The 23,648-nt window shown below is 43.3% G+C and overlaps 1 protein-coding gene across 2 annotated transcripts in view; it reads left to right on the top strand.

Moving 5' to 3' along the window:
- The window catches only part of ogdha (oxoglutarate dehydrogenase a), a 99,732-nt gene that overhangs the window by 60,866 nt on the left and 15,218 nt on the right, over positions 1 to 23,648 (top strand). For both annotated transcript variants that reach the window (XM_056273945.1, XM_056273956.1), the window contains 6 exons: positions 8,434 to 8,588; positions 13,366 to 13,512; positions 13,644 to 13,734; positions 16,745 to 16,924; positions 18,330 to 18,458; positions 23,353 to 23,532. In XM_056273945.1, the coding sequence (XP_056129920.1) occupies positions 8,434 to 8,588; positions 13,366 to 13,512; positions 13,644 to 13,734; positions 16,745 to 16,924; positions 18,330 to 18,458; positions 23,353 to 23,532 (882 nt within the window). The remainder of the gene's footprint in view (positions 1 to 8,433; positions 8,589 to 13,365; positions 13,513 to 13,643; positions 13,735 to 16,744; positions 16,925 to 18,329; positions 18,459 to 23,352; positions 23,533 to 23,648) is intronic.

Here is a 23,648-nt window from a genome sequence, read left to right on the forward strand (position 1 = left end):
GTACACTTACACACACACAAATGGACACACAGAGACACACACACACACACACACACACACACACACACACACACACACACACACACACACACACACACACACACACACCAGTTTAAACCTTGCTACACAGGTCAACATGTTGTTTCAACTCACCCCGGCAGAATCTTTTCCGTTGTGAGTTCTGTAATGACATGCATGGAATTCCTGAGCTTCATTTAGGTGTTCAGGAACAGATCATTTAGGTGTTCAGGAACAGATCATTTAGATCTTCAGGAATGGATCAATTAGGTCTTCAGGAATGGATCAATTAGGTCTTCAGGAAAGGATCATTTAGGTCTTCGGGAACAGATCATTTAGATGTTCATGAACAGATCATTTAGGTCTTCAGGAACGGATCACTTAGGTCTTCAGGAACAGATGATTTAGGTCTTCGGGAACAGATCATTTAGGTCTTCAGGAACAGATCATTTAGGTCCTCAGGAACAGATCATTTAAGACTCACTGTGAGATGAATATTTGTGACACAGGTTTACAGAGATAAGAGCACGGTCAGTCAGTAGACCATGGAAGCAGGAGTTTGTATGAATATGTGGCGATGAGGTTCAACTTGTACAGTTAAGTGTTCCATCATAGATTATATGTAAAACACTGGACTTCTACCCCGGCGGGGTACAATCCTCACAGGCTGTGTAAAAAGACAGTTCTATCGGTTAGCTAAACCCCCTAAATTCAACAAGTTATTAGGACTAAAATCGACCTAAAATAGTCAGAAGATGGAAGGGGGGAAAGGATAGTCATTCATAGTCAGAAAGAAGAGGTAAAAAGGGAGATTTAGACAGAGAAAATGAATCTATGGAAAATACCAACATAGAGGGAGATGGCAGGGAGGAGGCCCTGGCTACCAAGCTAGTAGGAGAGACCACAATACTGCCTACTGTAGGAGAAGTGGTGAAAGACATGACTATGGAATGCAAAAGCTCAGGGGTAATATCACAAAACAGCTATTTGACTTTCACAATAACTTGCAGACAGACATTAAGAAACAGTTGAATGAGTTGAGGGCTGACAACATAAGCTGTGGAGACAGGCTGAACAGCCGTCTGACACGCTTTGAAGGAGAGAGAAAAGAGGATGCCTCAACTTGCAAACAGGTGGGTGTAACATAACTATGCCATGAAATGATCAGGGTGCACAACTGCACATACAGTTCGTGGTGTAGCTCTCAAATGTGATTTATGAATTGACTTGTGCTTCAGCACTAGTTTATCAGACAGCAACCACTAAAGACTGCTTACTGTCATGTAGTCTGTGCAGCCACTGCCCTGGTCTGTGAACAACTCTTCAGAAATCAGTGCAGCAAGAACCTGCATATGGCCCAACTCCAACTGCCAGTTCCTACTCATGCAGGCTTTGAGTTGTGTTTTACAGGTTAATTATTTACCTAGTTGAATTAAGGGAGACCATTAAATTAGCAAAATAAAAGGACAAAAATTGCACAAAAAAATTCACCCAAAAAGAAAGGGAAAAAAAAACGCCAATTGGACTCAGCCGATCACCGATTGTCAATATATTTGTCTGATCGCCCAAGCCTAATGGAAAGCAAACGCAAAAATACACTATGATACAAGTATGTTGAATAATCCAGGATTCAAAGAAATGATAAAAAAAGAAGGACAAGCATATTGGAGAATCATTATAATTCACAGGTTAACACAGTGACATTATGGGATGCTGCAAAAGCAGTTCCCAGAGGGAAAATTGTATCAACAACTGTCTTTATAAAGAAAGTAAAAGTCCAAAGACCGATAGACTTACAAAATAAACTTTTAGAATTTGGACAGTTACACAGTAAGCAGGAAATCCTCCTTCTACTGTAACAGATGGACCAATCAAACAGGAAATAGACAAAATTCATAGTGAAGAGTGAGAGAGAAAGCACAGGTTCATGAGGCAAAATATTATGGGACAGGTTCAAAAGCAACAAAGCTACTAACTTGGCGATTACAAAAACAACAAATAAAATAAATAAAACGCTTGTCATGAAATAAGGAGACTCTGAATCTAACAAAATAACATGTAAACTGGGTGGCATGCAAAAAGTATTGGCAATATATTACAAGTCCCTGTACACTTAGCTGGATAAAGCAGAGGCACGTGCAATAGAGCAATTTCTAAACACCTCTCCTCTATTGGAATATTACATAATGATAAACTCACAAAAGAGATATGTTATCCAGAAATTGATAAAGCAGTCGCTAGTATGAAAGCAGACAAATCACCGGGTGCCGAAGGGTTACCAGCCGAGTGGTGAAAGTCAGAGAGAGCAGGTGTTACCCTTACTTACTCTGCGACTGTTTCAGCCATATTCTAAAAGAGGGAGTTCTGCCACGTCTTGGAAAGAAACTGTTATATCTGTAATCACTAAAGAAGGAACACATGGAAAGAAATGTAATGAATTCAGGCCAGTAAGTGTTTGGAATCAAGACTTTAAATTATGTGCATCCATATGGGCTAAAGGGATGGAGGAGGTGATGCTAGTGTTAATAGATAAGTACCAAAGCGGTTGTATATGAAATAGACACACTCAGCATAACGTAAGGAGGTGTCTCCATAGAGTAAATAAACCATGAACAGATCAGCACCATCCTTTTGGGTCTAGACACTGGAAAAGCATTTGACTCGGTGGGGTGGGAGTATTTTTGTCAGGTCATGGAGAAATTTGGTTTCTGCAAGAAATCCGTTGTGTGTTAAAACTCCTATACACATCCCCAACTGCTAGAATAAAGATTAATGGTCATCTATCCAAGACTATACACTTACAACGAGGATGCCGGCAGGGGTGCCCAGCTAGTCCAGGACTTTTCAACTTATTCATTTAACCATTACCTCCATTAAAAAGACAGGAGACGGTGTTTGAGAGTATTACAATAAGAGGGTCAAACACAATATATGTTTGTACGCAGACAATGTTCTTGTCGCTTTGAAAAAATGGCATCAAGTATACCACTACTTAACCTGATGATCATTGTTTTGTCCTTAATATTGAGAAAACCCAAGCCTTGGTTTTCAATTGTAATCCCTCATGGGCCTGGTGGCTTGTCCAGGGTGTCTCCCTGCCTGCTGCCCAATGACTGCTGGGATAGGCTTCAGCATCCCCATGACCCTGAGAGCAGGATAAGCAGTTTGGATAATGAATGGATGGGAACTTGAAAAGTTAGAATTTTAAATGGACTTCTAAAAGTATAAAATACTGGTAATAAAACTGACAAAGGACAATCTCACATCTATAATGTTAACTATACAAACATTATTCAAAAGATGGGTGAAGACCTTAACAGATGGTGCTCGCTCCTTCTTGACTCTGGCAACCGGATACCATCCACATTAACATCTCGCCAAGATTATATGTATTCCAGTCTTTACCAGTTCAACTTCCTGACACACAATTCAGAGCATGGGACAAGCGAATATCAAGGTTTATATGAGATGGCAAAAAACCACGAATAAGATGTACTACATTGCAGTTGCCAAGGGAGGGGACCAAGCCTGAAGGATTATTATGTAGCGGCACAATTAATACCATTGATTATATGGTGTAACCCTGAATATGATGCCAAATGGAAAAACATTGACTTATCATTACTAGATAAACATGCACAATCTTTGTTGGGCTGTCCATTTATTATCAAAGAATTGTTTGATATCCACAATCAGTGGAGTTTTTTTCTTTAGGTATATGGTTAGGTTTTGTGAAGAAGTTTCAGATCCAGAAAGAGAGAAAATTACTGTGGTGGCCAGCATATGATCCAAATTTTAAACCAACATCCCAAAATGTGAGATATAGACAATGGATAAGGCGGCACAGTGGCGCAGTGGTTAGTGTGGTCGCCTCACAGCAAGAAGGTCCTGGGTTCGAGCCCCAGGGTAGTCCAACCTTGCTGGGTCATCCCAAGTCGTCCTCTGTGTGGAGTTTGCATGTTCTCCCTGTGTCTGTGTGGGTTTCCCCCAGGGGCTCCAGTTTCCTCCCACATTCCAAAGACATGTAAGTCAGGTGAATTGGCCGCACTAAATTGTCCCTAGGAATGAATGTGTGTGTGTGTGTGTGTGTGTGTGTGTGTGTGTGTGTGTGTGTGTGTGTGTGTGTGTGTGTGTCAGCCCCGTGATGGCCTGGCGGCCTGTCTAGGGTGTCTCCCCACCTGCCGCCCAATGACTGCTGGAATAGGCTCCAGCATCCCCGCGACTCTGAGAGCAGGATAAGCGGTTAAGATAATGGATGGATGGACAATGGATAAGGCATGGTAGTACGTCATACTTTTCTTTAGTAAAGGATGGGGAATTGGTAGACTTCCAGTCTATGTCCGAAAAATATGGTTTAGAGAGACGAGATTTTTATAGATACTTGCAAATACGACACTGTTTGGTAAAAGAGGTGAAGAGAGCGAGCAAGGAAGAACTCACTGATGTTACACAGATGTTCACTGAAGGACCCGACTGGGAACCCACCAGATGGATTATTGGGGACCTGTATCTAAGTTTATTATTGATGAGGAACAAACTCAACAGACTACATAAAGCAGAAGTGGGAAAGAGGAGTGAACATCAAAATCTCTCCGAAGGAATGGACTCTAATAATCCAGACCTTTATGACTACTACAAACTCACAGAGTTGGAGAGATTTTTGCTGGAAGACCTGTGTGAGGTTTTTCATAACCATCCATCCATCCATTATCCAAACCGCTTATCCTGCTCTCAGGGTCGCGGGGATGCTGGAGCCTATCCCAGCAGTCATTGGGCGGCAGGCGGGGAGACACCCTGGACAGGCCGCCAGGCCATCACAGGGCCCACACACACACACACACACACATACACACACTCACACCTAGGGACAATTTAGTACAGTTGATTCACCTGACCTACATGTCTTTGGACTGTGGGAGGAAACCGGAGCACCCGGAGGAAACCCATGCAGACATAGGGAGAACATTCAAACTCCACACAGAGGACAACCCAGGATGACCCCTCAAGGTTGGACTACCCTGGGGCTCGAACCCGGGACCTTCTTGCTGTGAGGCGACCACGCTAACCACTGCGCCACCGTGCCACCAGTTTTTCATAACCCCAAGAATAAACTCAAAACAAACTGGATTTCAGAACCATTGCTGGAGACAACGTTGGTGCTTATCAGCAGATCACACACATCTTCGGGTCTTATCCTATCATACAGCCTTTCTGGGCTTATGTTCATGCCGCCACTAAGAGTACATGAGGATTTGATATTGAGTTTACGTGTCTCCTTTTTTACTTGAGAAAAATATCTAAGGAACTCAATATCAGAGACAAATATTTATTAAAAATTCACATGGTAGCAAGCAAGAAGGCATTTACAAAACACTGGCTTAAAGAGCCATATGAAGAATATGATGCGCAGGATGCCAAGCAGCGTCCAGACGCCACCGGAACAGCCCAGGACCCAAGTCACGTGACCAGCATCATGTAAAAAAAAGAAAAACATTAGTCACACATTTTAGTGAGAAAAGGATATAACATTAAAGCAAGATAACAAAATTATATGGATTTATACAATATATAAAAAGAAAATGTGATGAGGGCGATGCCAAGCAGCATCCAGGTGGCGACCACCATCACCATGGAGACCTGGGAGGAGGACCGACTGCACGTACACAGAAGGGAGACTCACATCACACCATTCACATACAGAAAAAGAGAAAGGAGAAGACATCATTTAGAGAGAGAGAAAAGACGTGAGAGAAGAGAACAGTTTGCAATAGTCATTAGTCATAATTAAGTCATCAATTAGTCATAATCTATATAATCTATAATCTCGTCGGCAGAACAGTGGTTGGTAAATTCATTGAGACAGAAACTGACCCACCATGCAGTCCAGGTTGTGAAGCACTCAACTTAAAGACAACTAATTGTAGGTCAAGGCAAAAAAGATGAATTTTACGTTTGGATTTAAAGGACTCAACAGACTCTGATTGTCTGACGGCAGCAGGCCCGATAGGAAAAGGCCCTGCAACCAACTCACTTCTTTTTAACTTTGGGGACACAAAGGAGCCCTCTATTTTGAGAGGGAAGAGCTTGAGAGGGAAGGTATGGTTTAAGGAGATCAGACAGATAAGATGGGACAAGCCCATTTAGGATTTTTATAAGTTAGCAGAAGCACCTTGAAGTCTGATCTAACATGGATTGGAAGCCAATGAAGGGAGGCAAGAATTGGTGTAATATGGTCAAATTTTCTAGATTTAGTTTGGATTTTAGCAGCAGCATTCTGAACCATCTGAAGACTTTTAGTACTAGAAATGTGCCAGACCTGAAAACGGAACACTACAGTAATCAAGTCTGGATGAAACGAATGCATGTATTAGAGTCTCTGCGTCAGCCATAGACAAGAAAGATCAAATTTTAGCTATTTTACAGAAGTGAAAAGGGTAGTTTTGGTGGTTTCGTTTATGTGCTTATCAAAGAAAAGGCTGGGACCAAACACAACACCAAGATTTTTGGCTGCCATACTTTGTGAAATCACAGTTGTCTATTGTTATTGTTACTTGATCAAATTGGTGTCTGTGTCTAGCAGGGCCAATGACCAGCATCTTGGTTTTATCAGAATTTAAAAGCAGAAAGTTTAGTGACATCCTATTTTTCACAGCAGCCAAGCCGACCTCTAAATTAGTCATTTGAACATGATCATCAGCCCTTATATGCACATACAGCTGAGTATCATCAGCATAACAATGGACATTTATTCCACGATTGTGTATAATTTGGCCAAGAGGTGAAATATAAAGAGAGAAAAATAGAGGGCCAAGAACTGAGCCCTTAGTTACACCATATTTAACATCAGTTGTGAAACATGAAAGTGTACCGTTCTGTGACTAACAACTCCTATGTATATCATGCAATGTAACTGAGCGACCTCGTGATTGTGTTATAAAACAGAAAAAATAAAGTAGAAACATTTATATTTCCCTGATTTAGACATGAACACAAAGTGTAGTCTACAAGGTGATGGCACATTATGAACACCATAGATCAATAATGAATAAAAATCTAAATAAAATTAGAAACGTTTTCCGTCCATCATCCCCACTATCCTCACCCCTGTCCATCTCCTAGACAGTGCTGCGTATCTGCTTTATAACACCATCAGAGCAGCACCAAGGGGAAAAGTAACTACTGTGATTTACAGTATGCGGTAAAAATGAACTTGTGTTTTGTGAAAAGGAGGTGTTTATCATCCAGCACCAGCCAGAGCTAATCTCTGGTTCCACTGATGTAGTGTAGTCACCACACAGTATTAATAATAATAATAGTAATAATAATCATGATGATGATGATAAATAAACATATCTGTAATGGACAGTAGTGCTCTTCATATGAAAACACTGATCTTCTCTTTGAGAGAAGAATGTGAGATTGTTTTTTGTTTTTTGTTTTTTTGTTTTTTTTACAGCAGATCTGGGAGCAATGGGAAATGAACTGACTTGAAGGTCAGCACCTCATCAGTTATTTAGACTTGTTGGGAATATGGTACGCTAGATGAAGGTTTAGAACTAAGTCTTAAATGGTGTGTTTGAGGTCAGATACTGACTTTATATCAGTAAGAATTTGTTTCTTTTTTCCTAGGGAAAGATGCTTTTTTTTCTGAAATAAAATCCCAACATCTGCTTCCTAGAAAGTAGAATCAGTTCATCTGGACAATAAACTTTGTGTCCAGATGAACTAATTCAACTTTCTGGGATTTCCTTACCTGGCTTATTGAGCATGCATCAAGACCAGTATTTGCTTGTTTCTGAAACTTGCTTGAAGAGAAGGCAGTCATTCATTATAACATATAAATTCAACAGTTCAATGATAAGTCATCTTGAACCACCACATTGTGGGGCATTAACAGTCGACCTCAGCTTCCTGCATAACATCAGAATCAGAAATAAAACATCTGAGTTTATCTCCTTTCTAGGCAAAAGCATTGGTACAGAACTCGACTGTATTATCACTTCACAGCATTGATGGGGAGATGGTGTTCATATGACATCAGAAACATTTTATGATCTTCGCCCTTCATTTTTCACTGTCAAAGCAGTGAGTTGATTTTCAGGTACAAGAGGTGGGCCTGTGGGTCCTGAAAGTGTGATGCAACAAAAGCCACAAACTTGATTAAAATGTGGAAACGTGCATGTGTTTCCCCCCTCTTTATAGAAGGAAAACCATAAACCACACAAATCGGTAAACATCAACAGTATGGCATTGTACCACAATCAGCCTGTGTGAGGAGTACTAATGTAAACAGTAGATAATGCAGTAGTGTGGTCAAAAACCGTTAATATTGCATATATTGGTATACCACCATTACAATACTCTTACCACCACTATTGCTCCTACCATTACAGTTACTGTGTGTTTGTGTTACAGATGGCTTACTGCCAGCACATTGGTGTGGAGTTCATGTTCATCAATGACTTGGAGCAGTGCCAGTGGATCAGACAGAAGTTTGAGACTCCAGGAGTCATGCAGTTCACCCTGGAGGAGAAGAGAACACTATTGGCTCGCATGGTGCGATCTACCAGGTATCCACAACCAATATGTAGTATTTGAACTGATAACTATTACCACTTTATAGAATAACTCGGCCTACTGTAGATGAGAACAGAACCTCCTTGGTCTGTATGTTTCAATCTACCAGGTAACCAGAACCACTTTGTAGAATGTAAACCACAATCTAGTGCCAGAACCACTGTCTAGAACCACAGTGAACAGTCACTGCTTCTATCTGGTACCAGGATCATTTTCTAGACCCAGTATTTTCAGCCCTGGAAGAGAGCCATTCTGAGGAGCATGGTCTTATCCACTTGGTTTGTAGAACCTCTTGCTAGAAATTTACCAGTTTACAGGATGACATGCAACAACAGTGCCACACTCAAGAGTGAGAGTTCTCACAGACCCAATTTAGAAAAAGATTTCGGAGAACTAAGGGCCCTGACACACCAGGCCGATGGCTGGCCATCGGCCAATGTCGGGCTGTCGGTGAGCATCTGTGACCCGAGTTTTTGCAGTGTGTCCCGCACCGTCGGACCCCTGTTGGCAGCTTTTTGGCCGATTCAGCATGTTGAATCGGCGGAGCCCGTCGGTGAGAGAGATCACTCTGATTGGCTGTTCAGCTTAGCGAATCAGTACAGAACATACATGCTTGTTGGCCATCGGCTGTAGTCTTTGCGGTGTGTTCAAGTGCTACTTTTTGGCCCAGACGGCAGGTGACACGAGGCGATGCAACAGTCAGCCTTCATCACCGCTAGTCGGTTTTGGTGTGTATGGGCCCTAAGAAACTGAAAGAAGTTTTAGAAAAACAAGTTTTCCCCCATTGTCATATTGTTGTTTACAGTGTTTGAAGTGACTTCATCAGCGTTTCTGTCAATTTTACTTCAGCTTGTGTTTCTGAATGCAGAAATCTGGGGAATGAGAGGCTATGAGTCTTTTTTATTTCAGTCATTACTGCTCAGAAACCCCAGCAGGTATTAACCTAGTCATCTTGTTTAGAAAAGTGCTATCTAAAATTAAGTTTTATTATTATTATTATTATTTTACTTGTCAAATGATATATTTACTGGTCATATTATGATATACACTCACCGGCCACTTTATTAGGCACACCTGTCCAACTGCTCGTTAACGCGAATTTCTAATCAGCCAATCACATGGCAGCAACTCAATGCATTTACGCATGTAGACATGGTCAAGACGATCTGCTGCAGTTCAAACCGAGCATCAGAATGGGGAAGAAAGGTGATTCAAGTGACTTTGAACGTGGCATGGTTGTTGGTGCCAGACGGGCTGGTCTGAGTATTTCAGAAACTGCTGATTTAGCTGTATTTTCACGCACAACCATCTCTAGGGTTTACAGAGAATGGTCCGAAAAAGAGAAAATATCCAGTGAGCGGCAGTTCTGTGGGCGAAAATGCCTTGTTGATGCCAGAGGTCAGAGGAGAATGGCCAGACTGGTTCGAGCTGATAGAAAGGCAACAGTAACTCAAATAACCACTCATTACAACCGAGGTATGCAGAAGAGCATCTCTGAATGCACAACACGTCGAACCTTGAGGCAGATGGGCTACAGCAGCAGAAGACCACACCGGGTGCCACTCCTGTCAGCTAAGAACAGGAAGCTGAGGCTACAATTCGCACAGGCTCACCAAAATTGGACAATAGAAGATTGGAAAAACGTTGCCTGGTCTGATGAGTCTCAATTTCTGCTGCGACATTCGGATGGTAGGGTCAGAATTTGGCGTCAACAACATGAAAGCATGGATCCATCCTGCCTTGTATCAACGGTTCAGGCTGGTGGTGGTGGTGTAATGGTGTGGGGGATATTTTCTTGGTACACTTTGGGCCCCTTAGTACCAATTGAGCATCGTGTCAACGCCACAGCCTACCTGAATATTGTTGCTGACCATGTCCATCCCTTTATGACCACAGTGTTCCCATCTTCTGATGGCTACTTCCAGCAGGATAACGCGCCATGTCATAAAGCTCGAATCATCTCAGACTGGTTTCTTGAACATGACAATGAGTTCACTGTACTCAAATGGCCTCCACAGTCACCAGATCTCAATCCAATAGAGCACCTTTGGGATGTGGTGGACCGGGAGATTCGCATCATGGATGTGCAGCCGCCAAATCTGCAGCAACTGCGGGATGCTATCATGTCAATATGGACCAAACTCTCTGAGGAATGTTTCCAGTACCTTGTTGAATCTATGCCACGAAGGATTAAGGCAGTTCTGAAGGCAAAAGGGGGTCCAACCCGGTACTAGCAAGGTGTACCTAATAAAGTGGCCAGTGAGTGTATATACTAGTTATAGTCAAGTCAACTTTATTTGTATTGCCCAATATCACAAATTACAAATTTGCCTCAGGGGGCTTTACAGCAACACAACATCCTGTCCTTAGACCCTCACATCAGATAAGGAACAACTCCCTAAAAAAAAAAAATCCTTTAACGGGGGGGGGGGGAAATGGAAGAAACCCTAGGGAGAGCAACAGAGGAGGGTCCCTCCCCGAGATGGACAGACATGCCATGGATGTTGTGTGTACAGAATAGAATACGATTTACAGAATACAACATTGTAAGAGGATGTGGTGGACACCAAGCAGCATCCAGATACCACCGGAACAGCCTAGGACCTGAGCCATGCCACCGCCATCTCCAAGTAGACTTGGCAGGAGGACAGACTACACTTGCATACAGGGGAGACTCACATCACATTATTTACATACACAGGAGAAGAGACAAGAAAAGACAATATTCACACAGGAGAGAGCAAAGGATAAAGACATCATTCAGAGGGAGAAAAAGACATGTGAGAGAGAACAGCTGCAATAATCTGTATTCTATAATCTCATCAGTAGGACAGTGCTTGGTAAATTCATTGTGACAAACTGCCCACTGTGCAGTACAGGTCGTGAAGTACTGAATTTAAAGGCAAGTAATTGTAGATTAAGGCAAAAAGATGACTTTTAAAGTTTGGATTTAAAGGACTTAACAGGCTGATTGATTGTCGGACAGCAACAGGGAAGTTATTTCATAAGAACAGGGCCCGACAGGAAAAGGCCCCGCCACCAGCTGATTTCTTTTTAACGTCGGAGAGAGCTCAAGATGGAATGTATGGTTTAAAGAGATTAGACAGATAAGATGGGACAAGGCCATTTAGGATTTTATAAGTCAGCAGAAACATCTTGAAGTCTGATCTATAACATGGATAGGAAGCCAATGAAGGGAGGCAAGAATTGGTGTAATATGGTCAAATTTTCTAGATTTATTTAGGATCCTAGCAGCAGCATTCTAAACCATCTGAAGACTTTTAGTACGAGCATATGGCAGACCTGAAAACAACATTACAGTAATCAAGTCTGGAAGAAACAAATGCATGTATTAGTCTTTGCGTCAGCCATGGACAGGAAAGAACAAATTTTAGCTGTTACATCAGTGAAAAAAGGCAGTCTTGGTGAGTTCTTTAATGTGCTTATTAATGTGCTTACCAAAGGAAAGCCTAGGATCTAACATAACACAAGATTTTTGGCTGCCACACTTGGTGACATCAGCATTGTCGAGCATCACTGTTGATCAAATTAGAGTCTGTGTCTAGCAGGACCAACGACCAGCATCTCTGTTATATCTGAGGTTAAAAGCGTGAAATTTGGTGACATCCAATTTTTCACAGCAGCCAAGCAGGCCTCTAAATTAGTCATTTTAGTATGATCATTAGCCCTTATAGGCACATACAGCCAAGTATCATTAGCATAACAATGGACATTTATTCCATGATTGTGTATAATTTGACCAAGAGGTGAAATATAAAGAGAGAAAAGTAGAGGGCCAAGAACCAAGCCCTGAGGTATGCCATATTTAACATCAGAGAATTTTGAAGTGAATATTATGATTTCTTACGTTAAATGCACTTATTGTAAGTTGCTTTGGATAAAAGTGTCGGCTAACTGACTGTAATGTAATATCATAGCAGACACACTGTTCTTTCAGAAAAGTAGGAATTAAGCCAAGAGAGAGCTAGGCCAATGACAACAAATTTGCAATTCTGTTTAATAGTATACAGTGATCAGTCTTGTCAAAAGCTGCACTGAGGTCCAGTAAGAGAAGCACAGAGGTGGAATCAGAATCCATAGCAAGTAAATCAGTATATTTCCTTTATATTTATATAGTATATTGTCTTATGATATATGCTAGTCTTATTATGATATACTAGTCAAATTATACTTAACTCACTCACTCACTCACTCATCCAGTGTCGTCCTTGTGGGCGTTAGCTGCTCGCGCTGCCTGCCTGATGATTGCCCCATCTGTCCCTGTCTCTTATGGCGTTGAAAATTTCAGCCATAGAGTGTCCTGTCCATTCCTTTAAGAAAGCAGAAATATCACACATTATAGCATTTAATTAGACGGCCCAGTGGTTAGCACTGTCACCTCACGGCAAGAAGGTCCTGGGTTCTGGGGGTCATCCCAGGTCGTCCTCTGAGTGGGGTTTGTATGTTCTCCCCGTGTCTGCAGTGGGTTTTCTCCGGGTGCTCTGGTTTCCTCCACCATAAAAAAGAAACACGCATGTTAGGGTTTATACTCCTGTCTGTGCCCCTGAACAAGGCAATGAGAAAAGAACTGGAGTTGGTCCCTGGGCACAGCATGAAGGCGGTAGCCCACTGCTCCTAACTACACAGATCATAGCTAGGATGGGTTAATTTGCAGTAACTGAAGGGGATTAATAAAGGAAACTTAATTTATTAAGGGTGAGGAGTTCTTCAGGAGAAAGTGATCTTGTTTGAATATTTAAATGCATTTAGGTTTGAAGAGTTTCTTCAGAGGAAGTGGTCTTCAGAGAAACGTTTTGGCCTGGAGGGGTGTGAGTCTCTGATTCCTGCTCTCAAAACAATCATCGACAAATCCTCTGAGAATGGAGTAGAGAACGTCATCATGGGGATGCCTCACAGGTAAAACACACACATGGACACAGTTTTCCCCAGCGTGCTAGCCAGTATGACTTTAATGTTTTTTACATGCAAATTGTTTAAATCATCCAGCACCTCTCTCTCTCCCTGTTTCTCTCTCCTCCCCTTTCCAGAGGTCGTCTGAATGTGTTGGCCAATGTGATCCGTAAAGAGTTGGAACAGATCTTCTGCCAGTTTGATTCCAAGCTGGAGGCTGCTGATGAGGTACTTGTGACTATTATTATTATTATTACCTTTACCTTAGTTACCCAAGCTATTACTGCTGCTACAGTTAGCACCACCATTACTGATAAGAGTAATACCCCTGCTAGTGTTAGCATTGTGACTACTACACCCATTAGGTAAAATTATTCATCTCTTTAGAAAGTGTTTCATACCAGCAAGAAGTCTCCAAAAAACAAACTGGGCAAGAAAATTTACCCAAAACCCAAATAATAATAATAATTAATAATGATGATAATGATAATTTTATTGTTTTTTATTATTATTATCATTATCTACTACTACTACCACTTTTTGCTGCTCCCGTTAGGGGTCGCCACAGTGGATCATCCGTTTCCATGTCTTCCTGTCCTCTGCATCTTCCTCTGTCACACCAGCCACCTGCATGTCCTCCCTCACCACATCCATAAACCTCCTCTTTGGCCTTCCTCTTCTCCTCTTCCCTGGCACCTCCATATTCAGCATCCTTCTTTACATTACATTACAGTCATTTAGCTGACACTTTTATCCAAAGCGACTTACAATAAGAGCATTTAACGTAGGGAATCAGGAGAACTACTAGTCATCAGAGGTCATAAGTGCAACTAAACAAGCATCTAAGAGCAAAACCAGTGCTAAAATAAAAGCGCAAGAAAGAGATTTTTTTTTAATTTTTAAAATAAGTGAATACAATAAGTGCTAAGAACAAGTAACTGGGTAGTAGTTCTTAAACGGGTGAGTTTTCAACCTGCGCCGAAAGATGGGCAGCGACTCCGCTCTCCTGACATCAGTGGGGAGTTCATTCCACCAATGTGGGGTCAGGACAGAAAAGAGCCTTGACCGGGTCGATCAGCAGCAAGGGCATCTGAGCGATGGGGCAACCAGGTGTCCCAAGGCAGCAGAGCGACGTGGTCGGGCGGGGGTGTAGGGCTTGACCATGGCCTGGAGATAGGAAGGAGCTGTTTCTTTCACTGCCCTGTAGGCTAGCACCAGAGTCTTAAACTGGATGCGAGCAGCTACTGGGAGCCAGTGTTGAGACATGAGAAGGGGAGTTGTGTGGGAGAACTTAGGGCGGTTGAACACCAGACGAGCTGCAGCTTTCTGAACAAGTTCCAGAGGTCTGATGGCCGACGTCGGGGCGCCAGCAAGGAGGGAGTTGCCGTAGTCCAGCAGGGAGATGACCAGAGCCTGGATGAGCACCTCTGCCGTCTCGTCAGTGAAGAATGGGCGAATCCTCCTGATGTTATAGAGGAGAAATCTGCAGGAGCGAGCAACCGGTGCAACGTTTGCAGAAAATGACAGTTGGTTGTCCAGGATCACACCCAGATTCCTCACAGTCCGAGTTGGCGTCACCACGGTGTTTTCAATGGTGATGGCCAGGTCTCGGTGCGGGCAACCTTTCCCCGGGAGGAACATCAGCTCTGTCTTGTCCAGATTGAGCTTCAGGTGGTGTGACGCCATCCACTCCAAGATGTCAGTCAAGCACGCAGCAATGCGTGTCTCTACTTGTGTGTCAGAGGGAGGAAAGGACAAGATCAGCTGGGTGTCATCGGCATAACAATGGTAAGAGAAGTCATGTGAGCGAATAACAGAACCCAGGGATGTCGTGTACAGGGAGAAAAGGAGAGGACCCAGAACCGAAGCCTGTGGAACGCCTGTAGTCAGTCTGCGAGGCTCCGACACAGATCCCCTCCATGTCACCTGGTAGGAGCGACCCGTCAGGTAGGTTGCAAACATTGAGAGTGCAGAGCCTGTGACACTAAGCCCCTCAAGGGTAGAGAGGAGGATCTGGTGGTTCACTGTGTCGAACGCAGCTGACAGGTGCAGGAGTAATAGGACAGAGGAGAGAGAGTTTGCTCTCGCAGAGTGCAGCGATTCTGTCACTGCAAGGAGGGCCATCTCTGTCGACTGACCCGCCCTGAACCCAGACTTCTCCCAATATACCCAGCATCTCTCCTCCACACATGTCCAAACCATCTCAATCTTGCCTCTCTTGCTTTGTCTCCAAACCGTCCAACCTGAGCTGTCCTTCTTCATCACTCCCAATGAAAATGTTATCATCTTCAACTCTGCCACCTCCAGCTCCACCTCCTGTATTTTCGTCAGTGCCACTGTCTCCAAACCATATAACATAGCTGGTCTCACAACCATCTTGTAAACCTTCCCTTTATCTCTTGCTTGTACCCTTCTGTCACAAATCACTCCTGACACTCTGCTCCACCCACTCCACCCTGCCTGCACTCTGCTCTTCACCACTCTTCCACATTCCTCGTTACTTTGAAGAGCTGACCCCAAGTATTTAAACTCAGAACTCAGAACACACTCTTGACATACTCTTCCCTCAGAATTACCGCTTACCCATTTCTCCTCCCATCCGCACCATGATAGAAGAGTTTGAACCCACTGCCAATGCTCCTGGCCTTACTCCCCTTCCACCTGGTCTCTTGCACACACAGTTTATCTACCTTCCTTCTTTCCATCATATCAGTCAGCTCTCCCTTTACCAGTTATAGTGCCAACATTCAAAGTTCCGACTCTCACCTCCAAAGTCCTACCCTTCCTCCTCTCCCACTGGCTCTGGACATGCCTTCCCCCTCTCCTTCTCCTTCGCCCAACAGTAGCATAGTTTCCACCGGCACCTTGCTGGCCAACAGTACCGGTGGCGGTCATTAGTAACCCGGGCCTTGAACGATCTGGTTTGAAAATCTGATTTATGATCCGCATATTTGAGTTGGCAATGGTGTTACGCCGAATACCCATCCTGACCCAACAATCCCCATTTATCCGGGCTTGGGACTGGCACTACGAATGCGCTGGCTTGTTCATCCTCAGTGGCTGGGTTAAAAGATTGGTTAGGATACCATTCATAAATAGCGTTCTCTCTGCATAATGTACTGACAGTATGTATGTTGTCCTCTAAGAGGTGGGCAAATCTGAGGAACTGAGGTGATTTGTAAGGTGATATGTGAGGGGCTGGATCAGGCACCTCTGAGTCATTTTCCTCCTCCTGCAGGGGTCTGGAGACGTCAAATACCATCTGGGCATGTACCATCGCCGTATCAACCGAGTGACGGACAGGAACATCACCCTATCACTGGTAGCTAACCCCTCCCACCTGGAGGCTGTGGACCCTGTGGTCCAGGGCAAGACCAAGGCTGAACAGTTCTACTGTGGAGACACAGAAGGCAACAGGGTGAGGATGGATGGGCAGATGTGTGGATAAGTAATGAAACATGGATTAATAGATGACCGTGTACACTACCGTTCAAAAGTTTGGGATCACCCAAGCAATTTCGTGTTTTCCATGAAAAGTCACACTTATTCACCACCATATGTTGTGAAATGAATAGAAAATAGAGTCAAGACATTGACAAGGTTAGAAATAATGATTTTTATTTGAAATAAGATTTTTTTTACATCAAACTTTGCTTTCGTTAAAGAATCCTCCATTTGCAGCAATTACAGCATTGCAGACCTTTGGCATTCTAGCTGTTAATTTGTTGAGGTAATCTGGAGAAATTGCACCCCACGCTTCCAGAAGCAGCTCCCACAAGTTGGATTGGTTGGATGGGCACTTCTTTGAGCAGATTGAGTTTCTGGAGCATCACATTTGTGGGGTCAATTAAACGCTCAAAATGGCCAGAAAAAGAGAACTTTCATCTGAAACTCGACAGTCTATTCTTGTTCTTAGAAATGAAGGCTATTCCATGCGAGAAATTGCTAAGAAATTGAAGATTTCCTACACCGGTGTGTACTACTCCCTTCAGAGGACAGCACAAACAGGCTCTAACAGGTACTATTTAATGAAGATGCCAGTTGGGGACCTGTGAGGCGTCTGTTTCTCAAACTAGAGACTCTAATGTACTTATCTTCTTGCTCAGTTATGCAACGCGGCCTCCCACTTCTTTTTCTACTCTGGTTAGAGCCTGTTTGTGCTGTCCTCTGAAGGGAGTAGTACACACCGGTGTAGGAAATCTTCAATTTCTTAGCAATTTCTCGCATGGAATAGCCTTCATTTCTAAGAACAAGAATAGACTGTCGAGTTTCAGATGAAAGTTCTCTTTTTCTGGCCATTTTGAGCGTTTAATTGACCCCACAAATGTGATGCTCCAGAAACTCAATCTGCTCAAAGAAGTGCCCATCCAACCAATCCAACTTGTGGGAGCTGCTTCTGGAAGCGTGGGGTGCAATTTCTCCAGATTACCTCAACAAATTAACAGCTAGAATGCCAAAGGTCTGCAATGCTGTAATTGCTGCAAATGGAGGATTCTTTGACGAAAGCAAAGTTTGATGTAAAAAAAATCTTATTTCAAATAAAAATCATTATTTCTAACCTTGTCAATGTCTTGACTCTATTTTCTATTCATTTCACAACATATGGTGGTGAATAAGTGTGACTTTTCATGGAAAACACAAAATTGTTTGGGTGATCCCAAACTTTTGAACGGTAGTGTATGTAAGAAGCAGAGAGATGGCTGATAATGATAGACAGCGTAAATAGATATATTATAGATGGATAAATACACTGAGACAAATAGATGTGTGCTGTTCAGGAAACATGAAGTACCACAGATAATAAGGTGTTTGTGTGTGTGTAGGTGATGTCTATCTTGCTCCATGGAGATGCAGCGTTTGCTGGTCAGGGTATCGTTTATGAGACCTTTCACCTGTCAGATCTGCCTTCCTACACCACACATGGCACTGTGCACGTTGTGGTCAACAACCAGGTAAGATGCATGCACATATATGTACATACACAAACATGTATGCCAAAACAGTCAAACACAGAACAATAAAACTATTTTTAAGTCATTTTATCCTTTAAATTGATTGTCGGTGCTGTCTGCCTGTATCTCTCACTCCTGCATTCAAATTCCTGTTGTCGTTCAAGTACAAGTTGTTTTATTCGTCAAATGCACAACAGTACAGCCCAGCAGGCATTGCTTGCAATGAGATGCTTCGGCATCAATTTAACCTCAGAAAAGCTAAAGAATGTGACATAACACATTTAGTTGAAACTAAAAAGATCCAAAAATAAACAAAAAATATTATACAATTAAAATATTTACAATTCAGTCTGAGAAATTATAACTAAAGCTAAAATAGCTAACACTAGAGTAAAAGTAGGCTAAAATTCACAGTGTATACTATACAGACTGGGATATCTTGGTGTGAGGAGGTTGGCATATTCACATTCAGAAGTCCAGTAAAGTTCACTAGTTTGCATCAACTAAATTGCACACAGTTTTTCACTAAAGCAAACTCAAAATTCACTCTAAACTTAGAATCTTTAATAAAACCTCAGATCATTGATGCTACCTGGCAAGGTCTCAACGAGACAAGTCAGGGAATGACCAAAACACAGGAAACTTTTGAAAATAAGGTTCCCTTACCTCTTATTTTTCCGCAGTTAATAAAGTGGTTTGTCAGTTCCTGGTGCTCATTTGCTGATCTAGACAGGAGTCGGTCGGTCAGTCCTGTCGTCAAAGCATTGAATTTTCCTACAGCGAAATAAATTCTCGGGCAGCAGTTTGTAGACGTAAAAGTTCAGTTCACTTTAATCTTGCAATTGTGGGCAAGGGAGACCAGCGGCGTAGGTAGAGTAGTTCTGATGGACTGGTTCCCCGAATGTAGAGGAGCAATTCTTTTTATACAGTGAATGGCAATACACATAGGATGTAGGTTAAATTCACAGGGTTGTATTAATTTAGTTCACAATAGCATGATATAGCATAATAGCATGAAAATAGACCCTGGGGTAGACCCGGAACTCGCTGGAGGGGCTACATGTCCAATCTGGCCTAGGAACGCCTTGGGATCCCCCAGGAGGAGCTGGAGGGCGTTCCTGGGGACAGGGACATCTGGAGTGCCCTACTTAGCTTGCTGCCACTGCAACCCGACCACGGAGAAGCGGCTGAAGATGAATGAATGAACAATAGAGGGTATGTGGGTGACGTCACAGATGTGGAGCTCACAGCGGTAATGCGGCACTGAGTGGCAAGAAGACTGAGTGGCAGCATTAATGTCCAGCTTGAATACAGCGAAAATGCATCTAAAATGGGAAAGAGCTGTTGTGTGATAGACTGCACCATGAGCGACATTTGGGTCCCAAAATTGGGGGGGGCAAAGATTTTTTTTAACTCACATAATTGTATCAATGTAAAAGTACAACTAGTGTGCAATAAACAAAACATGCGGTTTCAATGTCAAATTTGTATCCAAAGGAGTTGAATCAAGTGCAACTGGACTTGGTATATATCCGTGAAGACGTTTCGCCTCTCATCCAAGAGGCTTCCTCAGTTCGTGCCTGTCTGACTAGACCAAGCTAGTCTGACTGGCTGGTAATGAGACTCAGAATTTATCCTCTAGGAGTCGTCGTCAGAGCTATAGATATGCGTGGCTCTTTGTGATCCAATGTTTACCTACGCCCGTCGCTAACAGAGCCATAGATATGCGTGGCTCTTTTGTGTACCGATGTTATGGCTGCGCCTGTCGTTATCGGAGCTATTGATAACATGGTTCGCTTCAGATCGTTACATTGCCCCCAGCGGCTCCTAGGTGTAATTACAGCAAATAATATTTGCATATTTTTGAATTACGTCATGTGATATATTATTTTAATTATTCTTTGTGAGTTGGGGGGGGCATTTGCCCCCCCTTGCCCCCCCGTAATGTCGCACATGGACTGCACTAATAGATTTCACAAGAAATCGGAGTTATATTTTTACAGACTACCGAGAGATAAGGTAAAGAGAAACAAATGGCTTGCTGCAGTTTGCAGAACTGGAATCTAGGCACCAAATCGTGGATTTGCGGTTCCCGTTTTGTGTCAGGTAGGCTAACGTTAGGCTATGTTGGATTTTTGGGTAATGTTAAATGGTAAAATCATAAAGTCATATACTGTATTGACTACTCATCAATTAAATATTTAGCATCTTTCATAAGTTTTTGTCAGCATATTTTTTTAAAAACGTCCTTGTGTTGTGTTCTACAAACAAAGGGGAGATTGGTTGGCTTAACGTTATAGTTTTCACAGTTGTAACTTAATAAAATAAAATAAATATTTGTACAAACCTGTCCACATACAACCAGAATGTCCATCGGTGTCCTCATCACTTTAATTTCGCCAACAAATCCCGCCTTGAAATACGACCAAGCGTCAAGACTTTTGTATACCTTCATATCAGGCTTTGCTTTGTGTATTTCCCTGGCGTAGAAATCAAGTACATATAAATATCAGGAAACTCGATTTATGGCCAAATGTTAATGTCCATGGACCACTGGTTATTTGGTAAGCTGTACGTGTCACTGTCAAGTCTAACCTTCTTTAATTTAAGCAGATAATCTTGCGTTATAATCCCAGTTTCACTGTTTCCCCTACTAAAAGCAGCCAAGTTGCGGGATGTTTTGCCACTCACTGCAACTGAGGGGGCGTGTTCCAGTGGGAAAATGACGTCAATGCATACCCTCTATAGCACGATAGACTTCCTGGCTCCAACAACAAAGTGAAAATGATGCAAATGAATTAGCATTGAGTACCATTGGGTTTGGTCTGGGACAGAGACCAATGTTCTTTGCATAAACGAGAGTAGTTAGCATATGCAAAGCACAGTCGTCTCACAGGGTGAGAGTAATTAGCATATAGAAAGGGCAGTCGTCTCACAGGGTGAGAGTAGTTAGAATATAGAAAGGGCGGTCGTCTCACAGGGTGAGAGTAGTTAGCATATAGAAAGGGCGGTCGTCTCACAGGGTGAGAGAGAAGAAATCCTCCTGGCAGTAATTATCACATGAAAGATAACTCGGTAAGGCTAATATTAAGTAAGCATACCAACACGGGGATCCTGGTTCGAATCCCCGTGTTACCACCGGCTTGGTTGGGCGTCCCTACAGACACAATTGGTTGTGTCTGCGGGTGGGAAGCCAGATGTGTGTATGTTTCCTGGTCGCTGCGCTAGCGCCTCCTCTGGTTGGTCGGGGCGCCTGTTCAAGGGGGAGGGGGAAGTGGGGGGGAGAGCATGATCCTCTCACGTGCTACGTCCCCCTGGTGAAACTACTCACTGTCAGGTGAAAAGAAGCGGCTGGTGACTCCACATGTATCGGAGGAGGCATGTGGTAGTCTGCAGCCCTCCCTGGATCGGCAGAGGGGGTGGAGCAGTGATCAGGATCGCTCAGAGACTGGTGTAATTGGCCAAGTACAATTGCGGAGAAAAAGGCAGGGGAAAAAAAAAAAGATTAAGTAAGCACCTATGTAAAGCGGGCACTCAGAACTTGGTGGCGTCCTGTCTGAAGGAAAGCCCTTGATTATCGCAAAGTTGAAAAAATATGCTTCGACAACTAGTGAACAAATAAATGCTAACCTGGTAACAGTTAATATCATGATAGGTAAGTTTCTTCCTTTCACCTTTTGTTTAAGCAGGAAACATCCTGGATGAGGACCGTGTCATTGTCCATACAGGCGTAAGCATATCCACATGGTTACAGACTCACAGTATTACAGAGTACAACTACTAGAAACCGACTGAAAGTTCAAATAAAAATGAGAATTAAAGGGCAGCACAGGCCAAACAACTCAGCTGAAACATCTATGACCAGATGAGTCCAGCAGTGTCTGAATATCAAGGCCTCAGAACACCATGAAAATAATCCCTGGGAGAGGAGCAGCAAACTGGAAAAGCTCCGTTCCCTAGCTCACTTTATTTGGGACGGACGGGGAAACACATGTAAATAATCTGGGGATGGGCTGGTTCATTTCATTGTTCGTGTCATGGTTCATTTCATTGTTCGTGTCATGGTTCATGTCATGGTTCGTGCCATGGTTCATGTCATGGTTCATACCATGGTTCATGTCGTTGTTCGTGTCATGGTTGGCTTCATGGTTGGTGTCATGGTGCGTACCATGGTTCGTGTCATGGTTCACGGCATGGTTCGTGTCATGGTTCGTGTCATGTCGAACAAGACAAATGATCTTTTATTCAGCCACGTTTTTTAACCCTCAACCTATCTTTCTGTTTTTTTCTTTTTTTTTATTCTTTCTTTTTTCCCCACTTTTTCTCCGCAATTGTACTTGGCCAATTACCCCACTCTTCTGAGCTGTCCCAGTCTCTGCTCCACCCCCTCTGCTTATCCGGGGAGGGCTGCAGACTACCACATGCCTCCTCCAATACATGTGGAGTCACCAGCTGCTTCTTTTCACCTGACAGTGAGGAGTATCACCAGGGGGACATAGCATATGGAAGGATCACGCTATTCCCCCTAGTTCCCCCTCCCCCCTGAACAGGAGCCCCGACCGACCAGAGGAGGCACTAGTGCAGCCACCAGGACACATACCCACATCCAGCTTCCCACCTGCAGACACAGCCAATTGTGTCTGTAGGAAAGCCTGACCAAGCTGGAGGTAATACGGGGATTCAAACCAGCAGTCCCCGTGTTGGTAGGCAACAGAATAGACCGCCACGCTACCTGGACACCCCATCTTTCTGTTTTTCTGTCTCTATTACAATTTTTGATCCAGCACTACCCCTTCTCAGGTTTGGATGTGCACTTGGCTACTTTTAGGTTTTGGGAAATTTAAAACCTCTCTCCCTCTCGCTCCCTCTCTCTTTCTCTCTCTCTTCTCTCAAGATTGGTTTCACCACAGACCCCCGCATGGCACGGTCGTCTCCCTATCCCACTGATGTGGCTCGGGTTGTCAACGCACCTATCTTCCATGTCAACGCAGACGACCCTGAGGCCGTGATGTATGTCTGCAATGTGGCTGCAGAGTGGAGGGCCACCTTCCACAAAGACGTTGTAGTTGACCTGGTCAGTACACACACACACACACACACACACACACACACACACACACACACACACACACACACACACACACACACACACAGCTCTCCCTTTCTGCCTTATTCCTGGTTTGTCTTTTG

This window comes from Lampris incognitus, chromosome 1 (assembly GCF_029633865.1).
Source record: "Lampris incognitus isolate fLamInc1 chromosome 1, fLamInc1.hap2, whole genome shotgun sequence".
In the NCBI taxonomy this organism is placed as follows: domain Eukaryota; kingdom Metazoa; phylum Chordata; class Actinopteri; order Lampriformes; family Lampridae; genus Lampris; species Lampris incognitus.